At 40.9% G+C, this 22,876-nt stretch overlaps 3 protein-coding genes across 3 annotated transcripts; all 3 read left to right on the top strand.

Annotated features, from left to right (window-relative positions):
- The first annotated feature begins 360 nt into the window (after positions 1-360).
- LOC144533333 (thrombomodulin-like) lies at positions 361-5,192 on the top strand. The gene has a single exon (XM_078274628.1). It carries the CDS (start codon positions 558-560, stop codon positions 2,025-2,027), a length of 1,470 nt encoding a protein of 489 aa, XP_078130754.1. The 5' UTR covers positions 361-557; the 3' UTR covers positions 2,028-5,192.
- Positions 5,193-6,136: 944 nt separating this feature from the next.
- On the top strand, positions 6,137-8,312 carry LOC144533607 (thrombomodulin-like). Its single transcript, XM_078275093.1, has one exon. The coding sequence runs from the start codon at positions 6,290-6,292 to the stop codon at positions 7,982-7,984; it is 1,695 nt and encodes a 564-aa protein (XP_078131219.1). The 5' UTR covers positions 6,137-6,289; the 3' UTR covers positions 7,985-8,312.
- Positions 8,313-12,576: 4,264 nt separating this feature from the next.
- Positions 12,577-21,925, top strand: LOC144533595 (toll-like receptor 5). The gene is made up of 5 exons (XM_078275064.1): positions 12,577-12,668; positions 13,348-13,407; positions 14,862-17,142; positions 18,650-18,738; positions 21,136-21,925. Exons 2-5 carry the CDS (start codon positions 13,360-13,362, stop codon positions 21,379-21,381), a joined length of 2,664 nt encoding a protein of 887 aa, XP_078131190.1. The 5' UTR covers positions 12,577-12,668; positions 13,348-13,359; the 3' UTR covers positions 21,382-21,925.
- Positions 21,926-22,876: the final 951 nt, after the last annotated feature.

Raw genomic sequence — 22,876 nt, 5'->3', positions numbered from 1 at the left:
AACATCGTATTATATAAACTACATGTGTTTTGTGTGCAAACATCTTAATAAAAATAAAAGACTGAAATAAAGTACAAGTACCTCAAAGTACAGTACTTGAGTAAATGTACTTAGTTATATTCCACCACTGGTATTTAAGAGGGTGGAGGTGTTCAGCAAAGATCCCCCTTCCCATATGACTTTAATGGGAATATCATCTAAATCGAGAAAGAGAAGAGGCACTCAGGGGAGAGGATTATGGGATAGCCTGTTCATCTCTCTCTTAATACAAGTTAACTTTCCCGTACGCGCGTGTGCGTGCGTGCGTGCTCGTGTGTTTTGATGGGCTAGTCTCTTTGAGATAAGGCTTTCGGACAGCTTGGGGGTTGAGCAATCAGACCGGGGCTTAAACCACTGGCCTGAACGGAACTTCCTTCCTCGGTTGGTAGGGACGTAAAAAAAAAAAAAAAAAAAAAGGCTTTAAATGGGGACTAAGTTCAGCTTTTAGTCGCTATATCAGCTTTACATCGTCCAACACAGAGGCTTACACCACGGGCAGCTTTTCTAACATCGACATCATGATTCCTACAACTCACGCGCTGCTCATTTGGGTGCTTTTCCTCTGCGAGCTGGAGGAAACGATTCAGTCTACGCAGGGACATTGCACCGAGAATCAGTGTTTTGCCCTTTTCCAGGAGCTCGGGGACTTTGCTGAAGCACAGAAAAGCTGCAAGGACTCCGGTGGACAGTCATTAATGGTCAACTCGGAACACGTAGAGAAGCTATTGAAGAGCCCGCTCCGCGGTAGTTACTGGCTGGAGCACAGTGCCGACGAGAAAGCTGCGGCGGGTAGCCGAAGCTGCACCTACATCTCCGTGTCGGAGGGACAGAACTTCACGGTGTTGTGGAAGCCATGCCTAGACACTCTGGACGGATTCCTGTGCCAGTATCCATTCGATGAGCCTTGCAGTGCCTTGCAGGCAGCCGGAGACGCAACGGTAAAGTACACCTACAAGCCTAAGGACTTTGAGCTGGAGCTGGACGACTCGGAAACATTCCCCCCGGGAACCATCGCCGTGGCGAAAAAGTTAAACGGTAAATACTTTGACTCGAAGCATTTGTGTTCCCTCAGCCGTTGGCTGGAAGCTCCCTGGAACTGTGAGGTGTTTCAGGGCGGCTGTGAGCACAGCTGCAGCTCTACAACACACGGCTGCGTCTGTCCCGCGGGGGAAATACTCCATCCCAACAACTTCACGTGCACTGACAGCCCGTGCATGGCGAACCCGTGCACAGGTGAGGGCGAGGAGTGTGAAACCACACAGGCAGGGTTCACTTGCACGTGCAAAGATGGCTTTGTCCAGGAGGATGGAGTGTGTGTAGACGTCACAATCTGTGAAAAGTGTGAGCACATGCTGTGTGTCAAATTCAATGGCTCTTATGAGTGTCATTGCCGGAAAGGGTTCAGGGTTTCCTCGCATGACCCCACAAAGTGTGAGATGAACTGCACAGAGAGAGACTGTCCAAGCATATGCGTCCATTATGATGATAAAGAGTTAAAGTGTTTCTGCCCTGATGGCTACATTAAAGACGAGAGCCCAAATAACACACCCTTCTGCACTGACATTGATGAATGTGATAATAAGTACTGTCACCACCAGTGTGAAAATCTATTCGGTAGTTACAGGTGTTTGTGCAATGAGGGGTTCAAGCTGCACCCCAATAAGTACGATTGTGTGGAAGAAGAAGATGACGATGGGTCAGGTTCAACTGCTCCATACCCATCACCAGCTAGCCCCAACCCAGCCACAGTAGTACCCTTTTACATCAAGACCGGCAGCGTCATGGGTATCACCGTGTTCATGGCGCTGATTGCAGTGTTGCTGTATTTCCTGATCCGAAACGTGGTCAAGCGTTACGGCAAATTTGAGCTTTCTTCCTTCAAACACCCAGCTATCGATATTTTCTATCTGCAGCAGGTGACCACCGAGACGTATAAGAAGATGTCCTTCGACAAACAGTTTAAAACTGACTCACCGACGTTACTTTAATCACACATTTTTAGTAGGCCACTTTTCAACCGTCTTTTCATGGCACATTTTGCTGTTTTCTTTCCTCAGAGACGTCAAATATGGGACTTTCTTTTCCATAGGCAGTGTTCATTGGAAACTGTTTATTTATCTAAAAAGCTGCAATCTGTCACATACTGTAAAGTCGTAGCAACCCAGTGTGGATTTTTAAAAGAAAACAGCTTTCCGCTTTTTGAATGTGAAATAGAATTGGAATATGGAATTTATATTGTTGTTTACTCGCCTTATAGGCTCCTTATCAACCTTTTGGTTGCAGAAGTAGACAAAATGGGGGTTCCCTAACAAGTGGGAACGTTATAGAGTTATAATATAGGGCTGCAACTGACGATTATTTTCATCGCAGATTAATCTGTCGGTTATTTTCTCGATTCATCGATTCGTTTTTTGGTCTTTAAAATGTCAGAAAATGGTGCAAAAATGTCGATCTGTGTTTCCAAAAGTCCCAACGTGACGTTCTCCAATGTCTCGTTTTGTCACACCTAAAATCTTAATCGTTGCAGAGGAGTAAAGAAAGTAGAAAATATCACATTTTAAAAGCTAGACTAAAAAGTTACTCTAACCGACTTATCAATTATCAAAATAGTTGACAACTAATCGACTAGGCTTTGCAGCTTATATATAACACAAAAAAAGATGCTGTTATATGTTAAAAAGTATCATAGTAATGGTACTTAAATGTTACCATGGTCACTTTTTCTTATTGTAGACGCAGTCTCCTCAGACAATTACAAATCCAGCAAAATAAACCTTTTTTTTTTGTCTTTGAAAGACAAAATTCTCTCCTAACAGCAGCAGCTTTATGTTTGATTGCACTGTGTTGCTGTCTAATGACACTCTACACTATACTGTAGTTAAGTTAAAAAGGAAAACAAAACGTGCCTTGGTCTTCGCTTGAACTCTTCATTTTGCATTCAACAAGTTTCATTTTGCGTATCACAAGTATGCGATATAATGAATGTAACATTCTACATATTGGTTGTAATATAGCCTGTACTGTATTTGTGATCAAGGGCGCAATTTAAGGGGGGGATGCATTTTTTCAGAAGGCAGTACTGGACACCCTGTACATTTTTTTTAACAGAACACTAAAGATGTTATAAAAACATACAGTTTTTGGTTTAATTGAGGACCCAAGAGAAATGTTACGTTGTTACTCGGTCAAAATAACCACACATTGGTGTGGCTGAATGACCCAATGGAAATAATATAAATAACTTATATAACAAATATAACAAAACTTTCTTTTTTTGGGGGGGGGGTGTTTGGTGACCCAGTGGTTTTTATGCTTATGGGTATTGGGTTGGGGCTAGATTGACCAAAATTGGGATAAAATGGAACCAGTATTTTGTTTAGTGTGTAGCAAATTACTGATTCTCCAGAAAACTGTAAAGAAAAATCGGTATATAAGTGCTAATAAGTGAAGCTTGGAGTGTCAAAGAGGAGATTTAGAAATCTTAAACTTTATAGGGTTAAATGGAGTTAACCTTTTATTTTTATACTCCAAAAGTGCAAGAGATAAAACAAGTTTAATTCTTTCATACACTGTAACATATTAACATATAAAAATGCATTTCGCTCCACAGTTGTCAGCGAGTATTTGTATCTGTGCCTGTACTACCTGTATCTCCCCCCCCCCCCCCCCCACCTATGGAATTTAAAATTCCAACTCATGTTTGTGAACTAGTTCTAATAATTCTTTAAAACTGTCTGTAAACCGTCTTTATGTTTATTATTTTTTGGTAAAATAACTATTTTGTAGCCTTTCGATAAAAGCAGCCAAAAAAGTTGTCTTTCGTCAAATGCACATTATGTTTTTTGTTTTCCACTGGCACAACGACTGCTCATGAAAATATGTTCCATGGCTCCGCATTTGGATGTATGACATTTGAGACAGATACATAGTATGTCTATGTCTAGTAACTATTTAATTTGGGATGTATAGGAACTGTTTCCGATGCATATTAACTCATGGCGGCGCGTACTCAGGCTTTACGTACCATTTTCACATGCATATACCTGACGGGTATCATTCCAAAAAGATAAATCCACATTCCGAAATATCCAATGTTTAGGTTAGTTGTAGACTTAAGGATATTGGTACAGTCATGTGAAAAAATTAGGACACCCATGCTAAAGTTGACTAAAAAGAGGAATAAAAAAATCATCTTTTGCAAATTGATCTTAATGCCTTAATTCAAAAAATGAGGAAAAATCCAGTCTTTAAGGACACCAATTTTCTTTGTGAATGAATGATGTTTCGTAAATAAATAAATGTACGTAAATTGTATGTAAAAGTACACCCCTATGTTAAATACCTAGAGATTGGCATGGGGTACTTTCCATAAAATCATCTCTCAATGCAAATCAAACCAGCTATTAGGCTAACTGAAATAAAACCATGCCAATCTCTAGGTATGGTGAAGGGTATGTGATGATGTGGGGGGGGGGCTATTTGAATTCCAAAGGCCAAGGGAACTTTATCAGGATGCATAGTATCCTGGATCCACTGGCCTTTAAAAATACAAATCTGCCTGCCTCTATGGGAATTTAACATAGGGGTGTACTTACTTATGCCCCCTGTGTTTTAAGGAAGAACATTTATTTATTTATTTACAATACATTATTCATTCACAAAGAAAATTGGTGTCCTTAAAGGTCGGATTTATCCTAATTCTTTTAATTAAGGCATTTTTTTATTCCTCTTTTTAGTCAACTTTAGCATGGGCGTCCTAATTTTTTCACATGACTGTATGTCTGTGTGCATACTTTGGAGAAAAAAAAGTCCACATTCTGTTCCACCTGAACAGTGAATTGTGACTCTGCAGGTCTTGATTTGGGAACACACTTCATTCTAAGACAAATATAATCTGTACCTTGTTACCACTGACATTAACATGAGCTTGAATGTTGTCACCTTGACTGTAGAACTGATTGCTCTCGGAGCCATAGATGCTGTGAGAGGACAGCTAAACATGAATGTAAAAGGATGCTGCTATGGTCTACATATATGTAAACACGAAGTTCTAATATGCCCAGCCACTACTGTATATGTCTGTATAACAGGCTTATTGCAAGCTTTCACTTGTTGCAGTGTTTCATTTTTTAAATAAAGTGACTTAAAGTTGGTGTGAGAGTCACAACATTTCTATTTATACTTGTGTATATATAGATATATAGATATATCTATATATACACTAGACATTTAGCTGACTTTATTCAGAGCAATTTGTAGTTAGTGCAATACTGGAATAAGCATGATCCCAAATATTATAGAGGCAAGGAGAGCTTGTAGGATGTTTTGGTCACAGTGCCTTAGCAATAACAGAATAACCAAGGCCTGCAACTAATACTTACTTTCATTGGCGATTAATCTGTCAATTATTTTCTTGATTAATAGATTAGTTGTTTTGTCTATAAAATGTCAGAAAATTGTGAAAAATATGGATCAGTGTAATTGATTATTTGATCAATCTTTACAGCTCTAGAATAACAGGCGAGAGGAAGAGAAAAGGGGGGGGGGGGGAGAAACTGAACAAAAAGAAAATAAATAACTCTTCTTTGTATTGTCCCTGTTTCCTCTTTCTCCTTATAACATACCACATACTGTACACCACAGTCAGAGCTGGTGGAGATCCATATACTACACACAATAAGGCAGTGGAGTAAATGTGATAGAAAATATTCATCTTTACAATTATATTTTTGCTAAAACAAGCAAAACAAATCTATTTCTGCATGCCACTGCTGCACAATTGTCTCAGATTACAATAAACATATTTGAAGATTTCCATAGTCTTAACCTCTTCCTTCCTTCCTCCCTATGATGAATTTCATGTTTAGGAAATGTCTTAAAAAAGATAAAAACTGTGTTGGAAAAATGATGTCACCCAACTGTCATAATTTTAACATCAATGACAACTAGATTTAAAGTCTAACCACGAGAATAGACGCCTTCCCATTAAGTGAAGAGTGGAGTTGGGAGGGGCTACTGCAAATAGGGGGGTTGGGTAGATGACCCCCTTGCGTGCGCGCGGCTTCGCTGCGTAGGCTGCGTGCGTAAAAGCCGTGCGTAATTGGGGAACGTTTCTGAAGGGCACAGCGAGCAGCGCGGCGGGGTGATTAAGATCGACTTCCTTCCTCTGCCGGAGCACTGACATGGAGTTGGGGGGTTATAAATGCCAGAAAAACATTTTCTTGAACAAACAAGCCTATAGACTGCCGCAATGCACGAGAACTTAAACGGACACAGCCGCGGTTCAAACATGAAGGAAGTAACGGTACTCTTTGTTTTTGCGTGGACTTTCCTGGCGGGCAGATCCGGCGGGATAGACCCGAATAGCGGATACTGCATCGGGACTCAGTGCTTCACTGTGTTCCAAGAACCCAGCGACTTCACAGCCGCGCAGATCCAATGCAGTGATCAGGGCGGCCACTTAATGACGGTGCGATCGACTGTATCCCATGATATTCTGTCTATCTTGTTGGGGAACTCGACGGGGCGCTTCTGGATCGGTTTACATCTAACGAGCGGCTGCCCAGACGCCGCTGCTGCCCTCAAAGGCTTCCAGTGGGTGACCAAAGATAGCGAGAGTGACTTGTTCAACTGGGCGCCGAGTTTTGACAGCAGCTGTTCTTCCCATCGCTGCGTCTCAGTTTCCCAAAAGGACGACATGAAATGGATCCAGGAGCCATGCGAGGAAAACGTGGACGGGTTTCTGTGCGAGTACAGTTTCAATGACCCGTGTAAAGATCTAACGGTTGCAGATGGCGAGACCGTCACATACAGGACCCCCATGGGGTTTGTGGGCGAGGATGTGCTGTCTTTGCCGCCTGGGAGCATCGCTATCCGGAATCCGGCTAAGACTAAATACATCTGCTTCTCGGAGCAGTGGCTGCAGGCGCCCTGGAACTGCGAGATACACCTAGGCGGGTGTGAGTACAAATGCGCAGTGACCCCCAACAATGTGCCCTCCTGCTACTGCCCGCCGGGCCAAACGATCAACCCTGCGAATAAAGTCACCTGCGAAGCGAGCGCAGAGGATCCGTGTCTGCCTCTGCGCTGCGCGCACGCCTGCTACAACAAAGGAGACTCGTACGCGTGCATGTGTGACCACGGCTTTAAGCTGGCGCGGGACGGCAGGTCGTGTACAGATTTCACCGACTGCAAGGACAAGCGCAAGTGTCCCGGGGAGAACTTCAAGTGCGTCAGCGTCACCGAAGGCTTTCAGTGCGTGTGCAAGGACGGATACAAGATGAGAGGCGGCCTGTGCGTTGACGTGGACGAGTGCGCATCCGCTCCGTGTGAGCACCGGTGCACCAACAGCCCTGGTGGCTACACCTGCTCTTGTGATGACGGATATAAAGAGGACCCAAAGTCACCTGATAAGTGTATTCTCCACTGTGGGAAGGAGGAATGCGCCGCCGAGTGCGACCCGAACGACCAGTTCCAGTGCTTCTGCCCTGAAGGTTATATAATAGAGGAAAGGGGGGTGCATTCGTTTTGTATAGACATTGACGAATGCGCTTCTGAAAATTGTGATCAGGGTTGTGAAAACACATTCGGCAGCTATGTGTGCACGTGCTCTGCGGGGTATAAACTAGTTGAAGAATTCCGGTGCGTAAAAATAAGCGAGGGTGATGGGAACACGGATGGAGGGCTGGAGGGCTCCGGCGCGGGCACGACTCCGAACATGCCCACAGTATCAGTCGGGCCGTATCCAGAGCCTACCCGGCAGCCGTCAGTGGTGACAGTGGGGGGGCTCGTGGGGATAATAGTGTGCACCGTGTTTGTGATTGTGTTGGTGGTTTGTCTGGCTCATCACATCCTCAGCGGCAGAGGGAAGATGGAGAGCGCAGGCGAGCTCAAAGCTCCGGAGGGCGAAGCGCACAGTTTACACCAAGTGACGGGTGATGCGTAAAAGAAAAAGAAGGGGGGGGAGAGACATAAAGCATGACATGTGAATGTACAGAAGCCTCGGAAACAACAGAGATATTTTTGGACAGGTTTCTTTTTAAAGACTTTTTACAGTAAAACAATTAGGGAGACAGTAATGTAGTCATGATGACACAGGAGACAAGGCCACTATAAACTCACAAACAACACAAATAATACATATTCAAGATTTCTTTGAGGATGGACATTCACTGCCTTAGGACTACATACACCACATGCAATGTAATAAAACATGACAGAGAACTTTTTTTTCAAGTTTGTGCTGGAACATTATTAAATTATAAAAAATGTGAGTGAAGGACATGTCTGTTTTTCTTTTGATAGCTCTCAGCAGTGGTGGAATGTTATAACTAAGTACATTTACTCAAGTACTTAAGTAAAAATTTGAGGTACTTGTACTTACTTAAAGCTCCCATATTATGCTCATTTTCAGGTTCATAATTGTATTTTAAGGTTGTACCAGAATAGGTTTACATGGTTTAATTTTCAAAAAACACCATATTTTTGTTGTACTGCACAGCTCTCTCTCACTGCTGCAGATCCTCTTTTCAGCTGGTCTCTGTTTTAGCTACAGAGTGAGACCTCTTTTCTTCTTCTTCTGTACTATCTTTGATTGCACTCGCACATGCTCAGTAGCTCAGATGTAGATCATGTCAGCTAGCTAGCTCCATAGACAGTAAAAGAAAGGCTGTTTCTCCACCTTCAGTCAGTTACAAGGCAGGATTAGCTGGGAGACTTCTAAATGAGGGCGCACATGGAAGTAGTTCTTTAGTAGATTATGGTGAACTTGTGTGTGTTGTAGCAGTGCTTTGCTATTGAGAACGAGGTAGCATGCTAGCGTTAGCGTTAGCATGCTAACGCTACGAGCTAACGGTTGCAGTTAGCCAGCTTGTTTCGGCATGTGACGTCACAAGCCGTGCCGATTTTGAACAGCTGACCCGGAGACTGAAGACAGGACACATTCAGGAACCGTATCTCACTCAGAACAGCATGGAGGGATTTTTTTTCAAAGTTTGTATGCGTGTGGAAGCACCAGAGACACAAAAGAACACCCCAAATCCCAGAAAAAGTGTTTTTTTCATAATATGGGCACTTTAAGCCTTTTCTTTTCATGTCACTTTCTTCTCCTACTCCACTATATTTCAGAGAGAAATAATGTAAAAAATACAATGTTTTATTACAAATTAAACTTCCCAAAAATATAAACAGCCTACAAGTCCAGCTGAAATGATTAGATGATTAAACACTTAGTTGACTGACAGAACAGTTTGGATCGTTTCCAGTTTCTAAAATGGGAGGGTTTTTCTGCATTGAGTACTTTTACGTAGCCTATAATACTTTAAGTACATTTTACAGATGGTACTTACATACTTTTATTTAAGTAACATTTTCAATGCAGGACTTTTACTTGTAAGAGAGTATTTTCACAGTGTGGTATTAGTACTTTTAGTTAAGTAAAGAATCTAAATACATCTTCCACCACTGTCTCTCAGCTATTAATGCCCCGGATACTGGCTGACTGCCCCACCATGTGGAGAAAGAAGTGAATTACAGCTCAGCCGTGAATAAACAAGAGTTCCGTGCACACATTTCCCTGCCTTTTTCTCTCCGATTTCTATTTCTTTCAACTCTTTTTAAGGTTTTTTTTCCAGATTTTCTTAGATTTTTCATAATGTTTCTTTATTCAGGTTTATCTCGGTTTACCTTGAGAGTTTTATACATCTCCTAATGGTTTCTCTAAGGTTTCTTCAATATGTCTGTGTTCATGTTAAATGGATATGTTAATGTATTGGGAGAGTAACTTCTAAATGTTAACTTCTTCAGAAAAAGGGAGCAAAAAGTAAGGAATGTTTATAAGGAAAACAGAAGGAATATATCAAGAATAATAAGTATAGATTTACTTTTTTATGCTGCAGAAGTTACTCTCTGAAACCTCAACACAGTAGTGAGGTACTGTACTTAAGTACAAATTTGAGGTACTTTACTTTTTTCTTTTAATGCACTCTACTTCTACCCCACAACATTTCAGAGGGAAATATTGTACTTTTTACTTTTTTTGATATTAAAGGTGTTCTGAGCGATGTCACACGCTTTTTAGGCTACAACATTTTTTATCACATACAGCAAACATCTCCTCACTATCCGTGGGCTGCCTGTCCCCTGAACACACGCGGTCTCTGAAACACAACAAACGGCCAATAATCGACGATAAGGATTTGGGGGTGGGGGTTGGGGGGTTAGTGCGCAGAAGGGAGGGGGAGGGGACGGGATGAGGAGGAGGGAGGGGCGAGCTAGCCTCCGTATTGTTTGACAATACTTTGAACGTCAACAAGAAGTGACGTCACCCAACATCGCTTAGAGCACCTTTAATGAACGTCCCTTACATTCAAGCAGTTGCCAAATGAGTTGCTACAAAGCTCATTAAGACTATCAGCTCCACACAACTCTCTCTGGATTTTGTCAGTATGACTATGTTCACTCGAGTGACGATAATTACCTCTTCTGAAGAGTCCATCATGTTTTTTTAATCCTCTGTGTCCTCCTTGGTTACGAGCAACTTGCATCATGTGGACGCACCGACAGTGTTGTTGTCATTACTTAGAATTCCTCATGGGGTCGACAGAAACTACGCACTGTAGCTTTAATAAGTTTCAGTTACTTTACAAAAGATGATGTTTTGTTATAAATTAAACTATAGCCAACAGTTTATACAAGTATACTTAATCTGCTTTATACAAGTATACTCCATCGACTAATTAAATATTTGAATAATCAATTCAACATACACAACATAACGTAGATAATAATCAACATAGTTGAAATGATTAGTGGAATAATGAATTCGTCCGGAAATGAATTGGCAACAATTTGGATTATTATTTCATGGTTTTAGCTTCTCAAATATGAAGAGTGGCTGCTTTTCCTTGTAATTCCTCTAATAACTTATTAAATGGAATCATTTTGAGGTTTAGACTTTGGTTGGACAAAACATGAATTATCACTTTGGGCTCTGGGTATAATTGTGACCGCATTTCTCACTTGTTTTCAGAATCTTTACAAACCAAACAATCAATCAATCAATCAAATCAATCAAAATGGTGGCGTAGTTATTTGTAGTTAATGATGTGGATCCGAAATGAGGTCATTTAAAAGTCGACCAATAGTTTTGTGGTACTTGATAAAGAACCTAATGATGACGCCCACAGCCCATTTGAAATGGTTTGTTGATAAGTTGGACATATCGCTATCTGAAATGGGAAATGTAGGTTAACTAAGTAGGCTAGCCTACATTTACTCAAGTACTGTACTTAAGTACAAAAAAGTGTGGAGCGAAATGCATGTTTTCATGTTAATATGTTGCAAAGTATGAAAGAAATAAACTTGTTTTATCTCTTGTACTTTTGGAGATATATATATATATATATATATATATAAAAGTTAACTCCATTTAACCCTATAAAGCTTAAGATTTCTAGATCTCCTCTTGGACACTCCAAGCTCCACTATGTACTGTTATAACTTTTAAAGATTTTATACAGATTTTTGTTTTCAGTTTTTAAGTTATTCTCATTTCCATACTCTCCATTCATTCTGGAGAATCAGATACTTGAGTCTTTTCTTTTCATGCCACTTTCTACTTTTACTCCACTACATTTGAGTGGGAAATATTGTACTTTTTATTGCACTACATTAATCTGACAGCTTTAGTTAGTAGTACTTTACAATTTGTGTTTTATTACAAATTAAACTACACAACAATATAATGGCGTACAAGTCCAGCTGAAATTATTAGAAACACTTAGTTGATTGACAGAAGTGTTTGGATTGTTTGCAGTTTCTAAAATGTGTGGATTTTTTTTCTCCATTGAGTACTTATACTATTAATACTTTAAGTACATTTTCCTGACGATACTTACATACTTTTACCTAAGTAACATTTCAATGCAGGACTTTTACTTGTAACAGAGTATTTTTATACAGTGTGGTAGCATCCTACTTTTACTTAAGTAAAGGATCTGAATACTTTTTCCACTACTGGAAATTACATACACTATAGTCACAATCCTTTTTCAACGGGTGGAAATTCTATTTTAGATGTCTGTAATCGTCATTCTTACTGGTGAAATAGGAATTACTGAGATACAGATATATATAGAAATGTGATTTCTATATGTCAAAATAGGTTTGTAACATGTCCATTTTTTTTAAACAGGAATCCTAAATTAACATTTTAACAAAATAGCATTTCGAAATGTCGAAATGTCATTGCCACTTGTGAAAACTTTTAAATCGCTACTACTCAGCCCTAGTACCTACTGACGACATGTTTAAAGGGCTTTGCCATCATAGAAGAGTTACGAGCGTTAGAAAGTTAAAAGTTGGTAACGTTAGGTTGTCGCCACAAATGAAGCATCCCATAATATGTGGATCTACTGCAACAACTGGGGCGATAACATGTGAAACGTTTTCGAAAGAGGAAATGGATATTTGGTCATTGGGAAATTGCGACATTTTCCAGTTCTGTCTGAATGACAGAAAATCAATAGTAGGCATGTTGAGGGTTTCAGAGCAGATAGGAGCCGCAGGTCGACACGGAGGAGCGACTCGCAGGAGAAGGGGTTTTCCCACTTTTCTCAACACCAACACAGGTAAGATTGTCACTCCATTACCACTGTAAAATACAAGTTATAAAGAATATTTGTGGCCAGGAACATATGTGACGGACTCACACATGGACTGTATTCGACTAGTTCTCACCCACTGTTAAAAAAAATAGCCTACAGTGTGCAATAAATATGGCGTGTCACTCTGCCTGTTGTTCACTAATAAACTAGCTTACTCGAAAACTTAAGTGGGCTACAGCTCGATGATAAATATTGATAAATTATGGAAAAGCGTACAGTTACAGCAGGCACGAAACCGGCAATAGCCGATTCAATGCTTTCACGGTGATACGCAGAAGAAGTGCCGTTAATGATGAAAGTTATAAATCTGGATAGGGAACACATACACCAGGCGGGAGGGGTAGCAGCAGTAATAATCATTGCAGTGACACATTCCACTTATTAGCTCAAGGCAAACATGTCATCTACTCAAATGGAGCTTTATTATAAAAGCTCAATCATTCGTGAATGGTACTGAGCAGTGTACCATGAACCTGCCAAAGCAAACAATCTGACCCAATGTTTCCCTTTTTCCTACATACCTTACTAAATGCTCACATACCTATCTGTCCTCGCTAATATTTGCACTGCTAAGCCTGTGTAACAACATCTCATCCTTTTAAGTTTTGCTAATTTTTGACTTTCTCTCTGGACATCCCGTTAGGGCGAGGACAGTATGTGGACACTGGCTCTTCAGGTGGTTGTCATTGGTTTATACCTACAGGTATGTGTACAACATTTGGCTTAAACTGGATTAGTTGCAGGGGCGATTCTAGGATCAGACCTTTAGTGGGGCTCGGCCACTGATGAGAATGTGGCATGGCCTTGCAAAAGTGTTTGGTGATGAAGAGGCTTGGACCCAAATGCAGTGAAAAAGATTATGCAGTTCAAAAAGAGATTTATTCCAACCAGGAAACGAGGAGATAACGACAGGAAACACCACACTAACAAAAAGCAAGAATCCGAAAAAAGACAGGGGAAACACAGAGACTAAATACACAGCGTAACGAACACTAACAAGGGACAGCTGACACAACAGGTGAAACACATCAGGGCGGGTGCAGAACAATCAAAACAGGCGGGAAAACAAGACAGGAAGTAAAACAAGACAGGGAGCAAACAGACTACTACAAAATAAAACAGGAAACAGACACTATCAAACTTAAAGCTTAATCAGTAATTTCATGAGCCGATAATCTCTGAATCTCTGAGCTAGCTACTGAACAACGTCAGCTAATGTTTTTTTGACACTATTAACCTTATGATGGAACTAAACCTTACACTTTATGACAGTAATAATGACCAGTTTGACACAATGTCATAACATTCAGCAATTTTTGTTGCTTACGTTTCAATTTGGGTTCTAATCTGCGGCATGCAATGACCAACTTCTTCTCTGGGGACTACCAACGTTACACTTCACAACCGCGCTCCTGCTCCCCCTCTGACAGATTAGATAGAGACTCAGCCAAAGGCGGGAGTCTGGCACAACCACCTCCGATTGGCCAACACTATGTTTCTGTTAACCCTTTCCTTGACTGGGTTACATGTGCATAGCATTGACGACAGATACACAGGATATTAAACCAAGCCCTTTGAACCTGTAACTGTTTGTCCTCTGTCACTAACAGACACGTTTGCAAACTCTAACTTGAAGCACTAGAATTGATTTAAAAAAAAAAAAAAAAAGTGATTATTATTATTATCATTTTTAGGGGGGCTGAGCATTTTTAGGGTTTGAGCCCCCCTAAAAAGGGTCTAAAATCGCCCATGACTAGTTGTACTTTGTTTAGTAAGAAGAATAGTTAGTAGTTAGTAATAGTTAGAGGACAGTAACCACAAATGAATTTCAAAATCAATCGAATGGTAGTCTAATTCATATTCCTTCCTAATAATAAATAAAGACAAAGTTTGATATTTTAGGAAATATGCTTATTTACGTTCTTGCCAAGAATCAGATGAGAAGATGGACCACTCTTAAATCTGTATGATAAATCTCTGTGTATCGATACAGTATTGCCACGGAAAATATCGCAATACTATGTTGTATTGATTTTTTTCCCCACCCCTAATATTTACAATACAGACTTCAAGAGTGGTATCAATCTTCTCATCCAACTGTCAGCCAGAAAGCTAATAAGCGTATATCCTAAAATAATGTAACTTTCCTACCTACAGGTACCAACATGCTACCCATCATGCACTTTGTACAACCTTGTGGCTAATTGCGCCTACCAGCGCCACTACTGGGTTCCTGCTCTGCCTCCCAACATCACCCACCTGTTCTTGGAAATGAACTACATCAGTGAGATCAACAGCAGCTCACTCAGAAGCTATGACCAGCTGCAACAATTAGATCTTGGAAACCAGAAGGGGCAGCTCCTCGTCATAAGGAACAACGCTTTCCTCAGGCAGAGAAAACTGACCAGGTTGGTCCTAGGCTCCAATCGTGGCCTTCAGATGGAGCCAAGGGCTTTTGCAGGACTGTTCAATTTACAACACCTCTTTTTGGATTACTGCAATTTGACAGACTCCATACTAGCAGAAAGCTACCTGGAGCCACTTTTGTCCTTAGAAACGCTTGATCTCTTCGCTAATGAAATAGTGAGACTCCGGCCAGGAATGTTCTTTTCAAAACTCACAAATTTCACACAGCTAAACCTCAAACTGAATAAGATCGAAAGCTTATGTGAAGAGGATCTTGTTGGTTTCCGGGGGAAAACCTTCACACTCCTGAACTTGCAATCCAATCACTTCAGGTACAGTAGAGATTTTGACTGGGAAAGATGCGGGAACCCTTTCAGAGGGATGGCCTTTAATATCCTTGACCTATCCAGCAATGGGTTCAACTGGGACATATCAAGACAATTCTTTAAAGCGATAGATGGTACTCCTATTGCTCAGCTTAGATTCTCTGGCCACATGGGCAAAGGCTTTTCATACGACAACCTTCCCGATCCAGATGAAAGCACATTCGAAGGTCTCATGAACAGTTCAGTTGAAATTTTAGATCTATCTAGATGCACCATATTTGCTTTGCAGAAAGCTCTTTTAAGTCCTCTAAAGGATGCAATAATTATTGACATTTCCATTAACAAAATCAATCAGATTAACAAAAATGCCTTCATTGGTCTTCAAGGACATTTACGAATGCTCAACCTGTCATTCAACCTCTTAGGAGAAATATATTCTCACACATTCAGCTATCTGACAGATCTCCGGGTGTTGGATTTGTCTAACAACCATATTGGTGCATTGGGAGACAAAGCATTCAGCGGTCTTCCAAAATTACGAGCGTTATATCTGACCGGAAATTCACTGCGAAATCTGGGCTTTCCTGCGCAATTACCAAACTTGGATTTTCTTCTTTTAAAGGACAATAAGTTGAATTCTCTATACAGAATTGATGAATTGGGTAAGAACAGTATCCATGTGGACATTTCAGACAACAGATTAACACATTTACAGGATTTTTATTGGCTGTTAACTCAATTCAGTCGTCTCCAAAATTTATTTTATGGTGGCAACATCATCAAGTGGTGCAGTCAGCAAGTGACAGTACCTTATAATAATAGCTTGCAAGTGCTGGATCTGCATGACAGTTCACTAAATATACTTTGGGCGCAGGGGCATTGCCTCGACCTGTTTGATCAGCTAGAGAATCTGCTCGGTCTAAATTTAAGCCTCAACTCCCTTGCGACCGTCCCACAAGGAATTTTCCGCGGTCTAGGCTCGATCATAGAGATCGACCTCTCCTCTAATGCTTTAACCTATCTGCAGCCGGATCTCCTTCCGGCCAGCCTGCAAAGACTCGACCTCTCAAACAACTTTTTGGCCTCCCCAGACCCTATGACTTTTCGGTCTCTCAGCGTCCTCAGCCTGGCTGACAATCGGTTCTACTGCGATTGCAATCTGGAGAGCTTCCTGACGTGGCTGAACGTGACCAATATAATCTTCCTGAGCCCCGTTGAGGAGTACAGATGTGAGTTTCCAGCAGCCCTCCAAAATCTCCCTCTGCTGGATTACTTCGCGACAATCGAACCGTGTGAGGAAGATGACGAAAAGGCCATCCAAGATCTTAAATTTGCTCTCTTTGTCTTCTCCACTCTCCTCATCATCACTGCCATCCTCAGCGGGATTGCTTACGCCCGTCTCCGAGGGCGCATATTCATCATCTACAAAAAGATCGTCGGTAGGGTTGTCGAAGGACCAAAACCGCCACCTCCTGTGGACGAAGTGCAGTACGATGCCTTCTTCTGCTTTAGCAACAATGACCATGGGTGGGTAGAGGCTGCTTTGTTGAAGAAGCTGGATAAGGAGTTTTCAGAGGAGAACCTCTTCCGCTGTTGTTTCGAGGCCAGAGACTTCCTGCCAGGTGGGGATCACCTTTCCGACATCAGAGATGCCATCTGGGGCAGCAGGAAGACTGTGTGCGTTGTCTCCAAAGAGTTCCTTAAAGGTACAGTTTTTCTGACTTTGATTAACAGTTGGAAGTTTAGTCTGCCTAATCTTTTGACTTTGACATTGTTTTCTTTTCTTTCAAGGAATAGTTTGACATTTTGAGAGATACATTCATTCCTTTTCTTGCCAAGAGTTAAATGAGTTTTTGGGAAACGTAACACCACCTATAATCTTTTACGTCACTTCTCCTTGCCAAGAAATCGTTCAGCGCACAACTCCGTTTAAAACCACAACTTTTACTTTAGAACAGCAGTGTAGCCAGAAATATTCATTTAGGTGGGCCTGTGGGATAAAATGTGAAAAACGAAATGTGTCCTCTGCATTTAACCCATCCTATACTGCAGCAGTGGGCAGCCGCCCGATACCAACTTCAATTCTTTTTTCCAGTGCTGGAAAAAAGGGCTGGTTGGGGGGCATACATGTTTTTATTGGGAGGAAACCGGAGAACCTGGGCGAAACCGACGCAAACACGGGGAGAACGTGTAAACTCTAAACAGAAAGTCAAACAACAGGTACTCAGCAGTGCTACATGCTGTGATTCGCCAGTGCTAACCACTGATCTCATTAAAACATGATTCAGAATATTTGTCTACTACACATTGTATCAACAAGAGGCGACTAGTTTTGTCCACTGCTGCTTAGCAACATGTGATAAGAAATATATGGTGGTGGAGGCGAGCTGCAACATTATTTCTTCATTTAATGCTGCAATGATTTTCCCAAAAACATCATAGCACAACTGTGCATAAAACCAATGTCACACCTGTGCAATGTGGTGACTGCAATGGTCTACTCACTGAACATCTGCAACATTACAACTACATCACGTCAGATTGTCTAATAGCATGGGTAGCCACATAACCATACATTTTGTTTAGCCTATAAGCTATTACACAATGCCACTAGTCCTACATGGCAAAAACAAACTGCAGCGTTACACTCACATTAATTAAGTAAGCATCACTATTTGATTTTCCAAATAATTTCAATAGTGTAAGAAATAATATTACGATTTCTTTTATTTGCAGCCAAGTCATACATTTGTTATTATTGTGCAGGGCGTGCCATCTTCAGATTTGTTTAACACAGGCACATCCTGGCTGGTAGGCAGATTTTTTAACCTTCGGACAGAGCCAGGCTAGCTGTTTCCATCAGTTTCCACCTGTTTCCATCAGTTTCCACCTGTTTCCATCTGTTTCCACCTGTTTCCATCTGTTTCCAGCCTTTATGCTAAGCTAACTGTCTGCTAGCTGTAGCTTCATATTTAACGAACAGATATGAGAGTGGTATTGTTCTTGTCACCTGTCAGCAAGAAAGTGACTATACGCTTGTTACAACTGTTCCTTTAAACAAGCCACTGACTGCAGTCCTGAGTTTCAAAGCTAGCACGCCAATTTGCAACATGGCCATAGTAAGGCTGTTTCTCTCTCATCTTTATTTTCACTCTTCTCTGAATCCTAAAATGAATTACCACAAGAAACTAACTGGGTTGTGCCTCTTTCTAGATGGTTGGTGCTTGGAGGCGTTCACTCTGGCCCAGGGCCGGATGCTGGAGGAGCTGACAAACGTCCTGATTATGTTGGTGGTAGGGAAGGTGTGTATAAGGCTACTGAGTTACTTTCTTTATATCCATTCTCTGGGGGTTGGCAAAAGTCATATATAGAAATTTAGGATTTCTTTATGTGGGTATATTTACTTCAAACCTACAATAACTGATTCTTTGGCCACTGGGGCAGAGGAAACTAGCTGTTAGCAAGCAGTAGCCTATTTACACATCAGTGAGATACAAAGAAATATTAGCATTTATTTGGTGTTTCTCCTGGCCAACAAATTTAAGTCCAATATTCACTCTTCTTTTAGTTCTGGTCCCAGGAATTCCTGAGGGAAAATCTGGCTCTTTAGCTGCTAAATGCTACACTATGTTCACTAGCTAGTCGCTAACTTTGTCTTTCCTGCTGTTTGGTGCTGGGCAGGTGGTGCACAGTGGGTCGCTGAAAGGTAGTCTGCTGCCAAAAACAATGCTGATGAGAGCAGCGAGGGTGAACCAAGACACTACAGTTGTGGCCCGTAAAACCAAAACACTGGGTTGAAAGACATTATAAAGCGGCATGGGGCTGTGGGAGTCTCCGGAGTTGGGCGATAGTCAGTCCCTCCAGAAAAACGTGATTATGCGATCGCGTAATTCAATGCATAATCACCCAAAGTCTGCATATTAATGCGGGGGCCGCATTTTTTCAAAATACGCCCCACTTTCGCCGCATAACTTGCCGATTTCCGCGCAAAATACGCGGGGCTTGCATGATTTCATAATCCCCGCATTTTCGTTGCAAAAAAGTCACATATATCTTAGCAGAAAGTTGAAAAATGTTGCGTTTACTTCAGACAAGAGCAGCCATTTTCCCCTGTTGCCATGGGAACATTATGAAGTGACGGGATTACGCGACGTGAACACCATCGAAAAGCTGCGCACCCCGCGATGAAGCCGCGGTGAAGCCGCAGTTTTTGCAAGTTCCCGCAATTTCATCGCATAAAACTGCATAAATATCCCGCATATTCGCATTTTTTAAGAAAACGTGCCGCATAATCAAGGATTTTTGCCGGCAACAATCACAAAAAAACTGGATAGGAGGACTGGATAGTGCTCTGTGGGCTCATTATCCACAACAGACAACTTTAACACACAAGTAGTCATGTGATTCATTGTTAATACAAAAATATTCAAGAGCTGCTTTAAAGAGTAATCAAACCCAATTTCTTTTTGTTAAACCGGATAACTGCTTGTGAAAACAGGTACCGAACTTTCCGTCTGGTATTGGCTCATATTTGGTGCCAGGTTAAGTGTAGTGCAGTGGTTCCCAACCTTTTTGGTCCGAGGTTCCCCCACAGCCCTGTCAGATGAACTTGCGTACCCCTGCATCAATTCCCAATCCAATGTCTGTTCCAAATGTATAACACTATTTCTTATATATATATATATATATATATATCATATATATATATATATATATATATGTGTATGTGTATGTGTGTGTTTTTCTTATATTATTTTATACAATTGAACTGTTTATGTTAAGGTTGGTTTGGTCAGCAATCCTACTACTACTTCTAGGCTGCTACTACTACTACTTGGAGGGAAGCTGAATGTTTCAACCGTATATCCATTTACTTTAAGCCATTACTTTTAGCTAACTATTTCAACTTCTAGCTATTTTAACCACTTCTTCATTACTTTAGCTAATCATTTGAAATGTTTAGTCATTACTTTTAACTAGTTATTTCTACCATTTATTCATTACCTTTAGCAAACATCCTGTGCTCGCTTGCTAACTAGCTTTCGCACGCCCTTATATAACTGCAACATGTAGTGTTCAGGTGTTACAGCTGACTTCATGTTAATATGTGGATGTATTTTCAATCAAATCACAATTTCTATTTTTTTCAAATTAGTTGAGCCACTCTACAATCTTTTCCAAGTACCTCCTGGTAACTGCAGAAGTACCCCCTGGGATTCACGTACCCCTGGTTGGGAATCCCTGGATCAGTGGATAAAGGGCAATTTAGTACCTACTTTTCACCACTAGATGTCAGGCTTCATACAGATTTAAATTAACACCAGAATCAGAATCAGAATCAGAAAAGGGTTTATTGCCACAATAAGTTACACTTATGTGGAATTTGCCTTGGTGATTGGTGCATACATAAACAAGCAAACATATTAAACATTAAAATGAAATGAACAATAAATACAGAAATAAATGTATACAAAATAGCTGTTTTGCATAAGAAAAAAAGAGGCTGAATGGGTTGAGTGCAACATGTGCAAAAATATATATAGTATGTGTCATGGGAAATTGGCGTTGCTTTACATAGGGCAGAAAACTGCTGCTGTGCAATTTTTTTTCATACAGAAAATAGACATTTTAAATAAAATGTAAGTCCTTTGATTTTCACAACTGACATTTATCTCCATTCTTACACAATACAACTCAAGGTGGCTCACTACCAGCTGATGAAGTACAACGCAGTCCGAGCTTTCGTCCAGAGGAGAGAGTACCTAACCTGGCCCGAGGACCCTCAGGACCTGCAGTGGTTTTATGAGCGGTTCGTCTCACAGATACTCAGAGACACGAAGGTGAAAGCGTTTGCAGAAGACAAACCGGAGCCTGCACAGCCTGACATCCAACCTCAGAATGAGGACGGCATCCAGCTTGAGAACATCGGTGCACTTGCTATGTGAACTCTGACTGATTGAAGAAAACCTATTTTAACCAAGATAAAATGGACTATGTATCCGTAATCCACCCCGCTGAAGTGTTACTAGTACACTTGTACTCAGGATCCTTAGCAGGATGAGGAAGATGTTCTCACTGAAATGCCTTTCTGATTTTTTTTTTTTTTAAGGAAAAAAGTCAAATGGGTCCCAACATTCAGAGGAAGAAAAGGCAAAGACTGCTAAGAAAGCCCTTTGTTTTTGAGTTCCACAGAACCAGATGTAAAACATGTCCTGTCCAGTTTTTTCTTTTAATTTCCATGTACTTTGATGAAATGCGGCATAAATCCATTTATAATTCCTTTTTTAAATTTTTGGTTTCTGTTGTCATCTTTTGTTATAAAGCACTCCATGACCCAATGACATGTACAGCATAACAAAATGATTGTGGGATTTGTCAATGTTATCATGTCAATGGAATTAATAATGTATGTAATGTAACATTAACTAAGTGAAATGTGTCCGATTGATTAAGTGTAATTTCAATTCAATTAAAAAATGTGATAATGTTTGGTAAGCATTTGTCAGCCGTTCTCACTAATGTTGGTCCATATACGCCACTGATCATCTACTAGCTGGGAGGAGGAAGCAAATCCCCAGCACATCTTTGAAATGTAGAAGAGAGAAAGTTTTTTTTAATCACAGCAGGTGTTAGTAACTGCAGCTCAAGGCAGAGTAAACATGGCGTGTTGATACAGTGATTGGCCAGTTTGGCTTGTCAATATAAGAGCTGCTGTTGATCCTACGATCCCTATAGTACATACGAACATTTGTTTGCAGAATTGCTTATTTGTCCCCACTACACAGAGATGTCAAAAGTATTCACATTCATTACTCAGGTAGAAGTATAGATACTAGGGGTTTAAAAAGACTTCTGTAGAAGTTGAAGTATCAACTCAAGCTTTTTACTCAAGTAAAAGTGTAAAAGTACTGGTCTCAAAACTACTTAAAGTATAAAAGTAAAAGTAATGTAAGGGAGGGGAAAAATGCCATTAAGGACAAAAGCTTAGGCTGTGCACTACCCCACCTCCACAAAAAAACATTTTTCTAAAGGCCATAATGACTATAATGTTATATTAAAATGTTATTGTTGAAAAATCCAACCATTTTGAAAACTCCTTCCAGGTACAGCCAGGGATGTAGAAGGGTTGGCCGGTCTTCCTGGCTACCAACCTCCTCGCTGGTGCTTGGTTGGGACATTTTACTCAAGGCGATGCCACGGACATCTTCGTAATAGGCTACAGTACATACGTCTGCTATTTCCTTGCTGTGTGACGTGATTTGTGTCATGTGCAGGTGCGATGGATCGCGTACAAACCAATAGGATGTCGGAATGGTCTATGTCTATACTTCTCATCCAACCACAATCAAATTCACTCTATCCGGATGGCGCGATTTATCTGGATAGGTTTTTTTTAAACGATGACAAGCCGGAATGAAAACAAGCCGACTGAAATAGGAG

The sequence above is a fragment of the Sander vitreus genome, chromosome 18 (genome assembly GCF_031162955.1).
Source record: "Sander vitreus isolate 19-12246 chromosome 18, sanVit1, whole genome shotgun sequence".
Lineage (NCBI taxonomy): Eukaryota > Metazoa > Chordata > Actinopteri > Perciformes > Percidae > Sander > Sander vitreus.
Note: the sequence above shows the minus strand (reverse complement) of the source record. Positions and strands in the feature narration are given on the sequence as shown.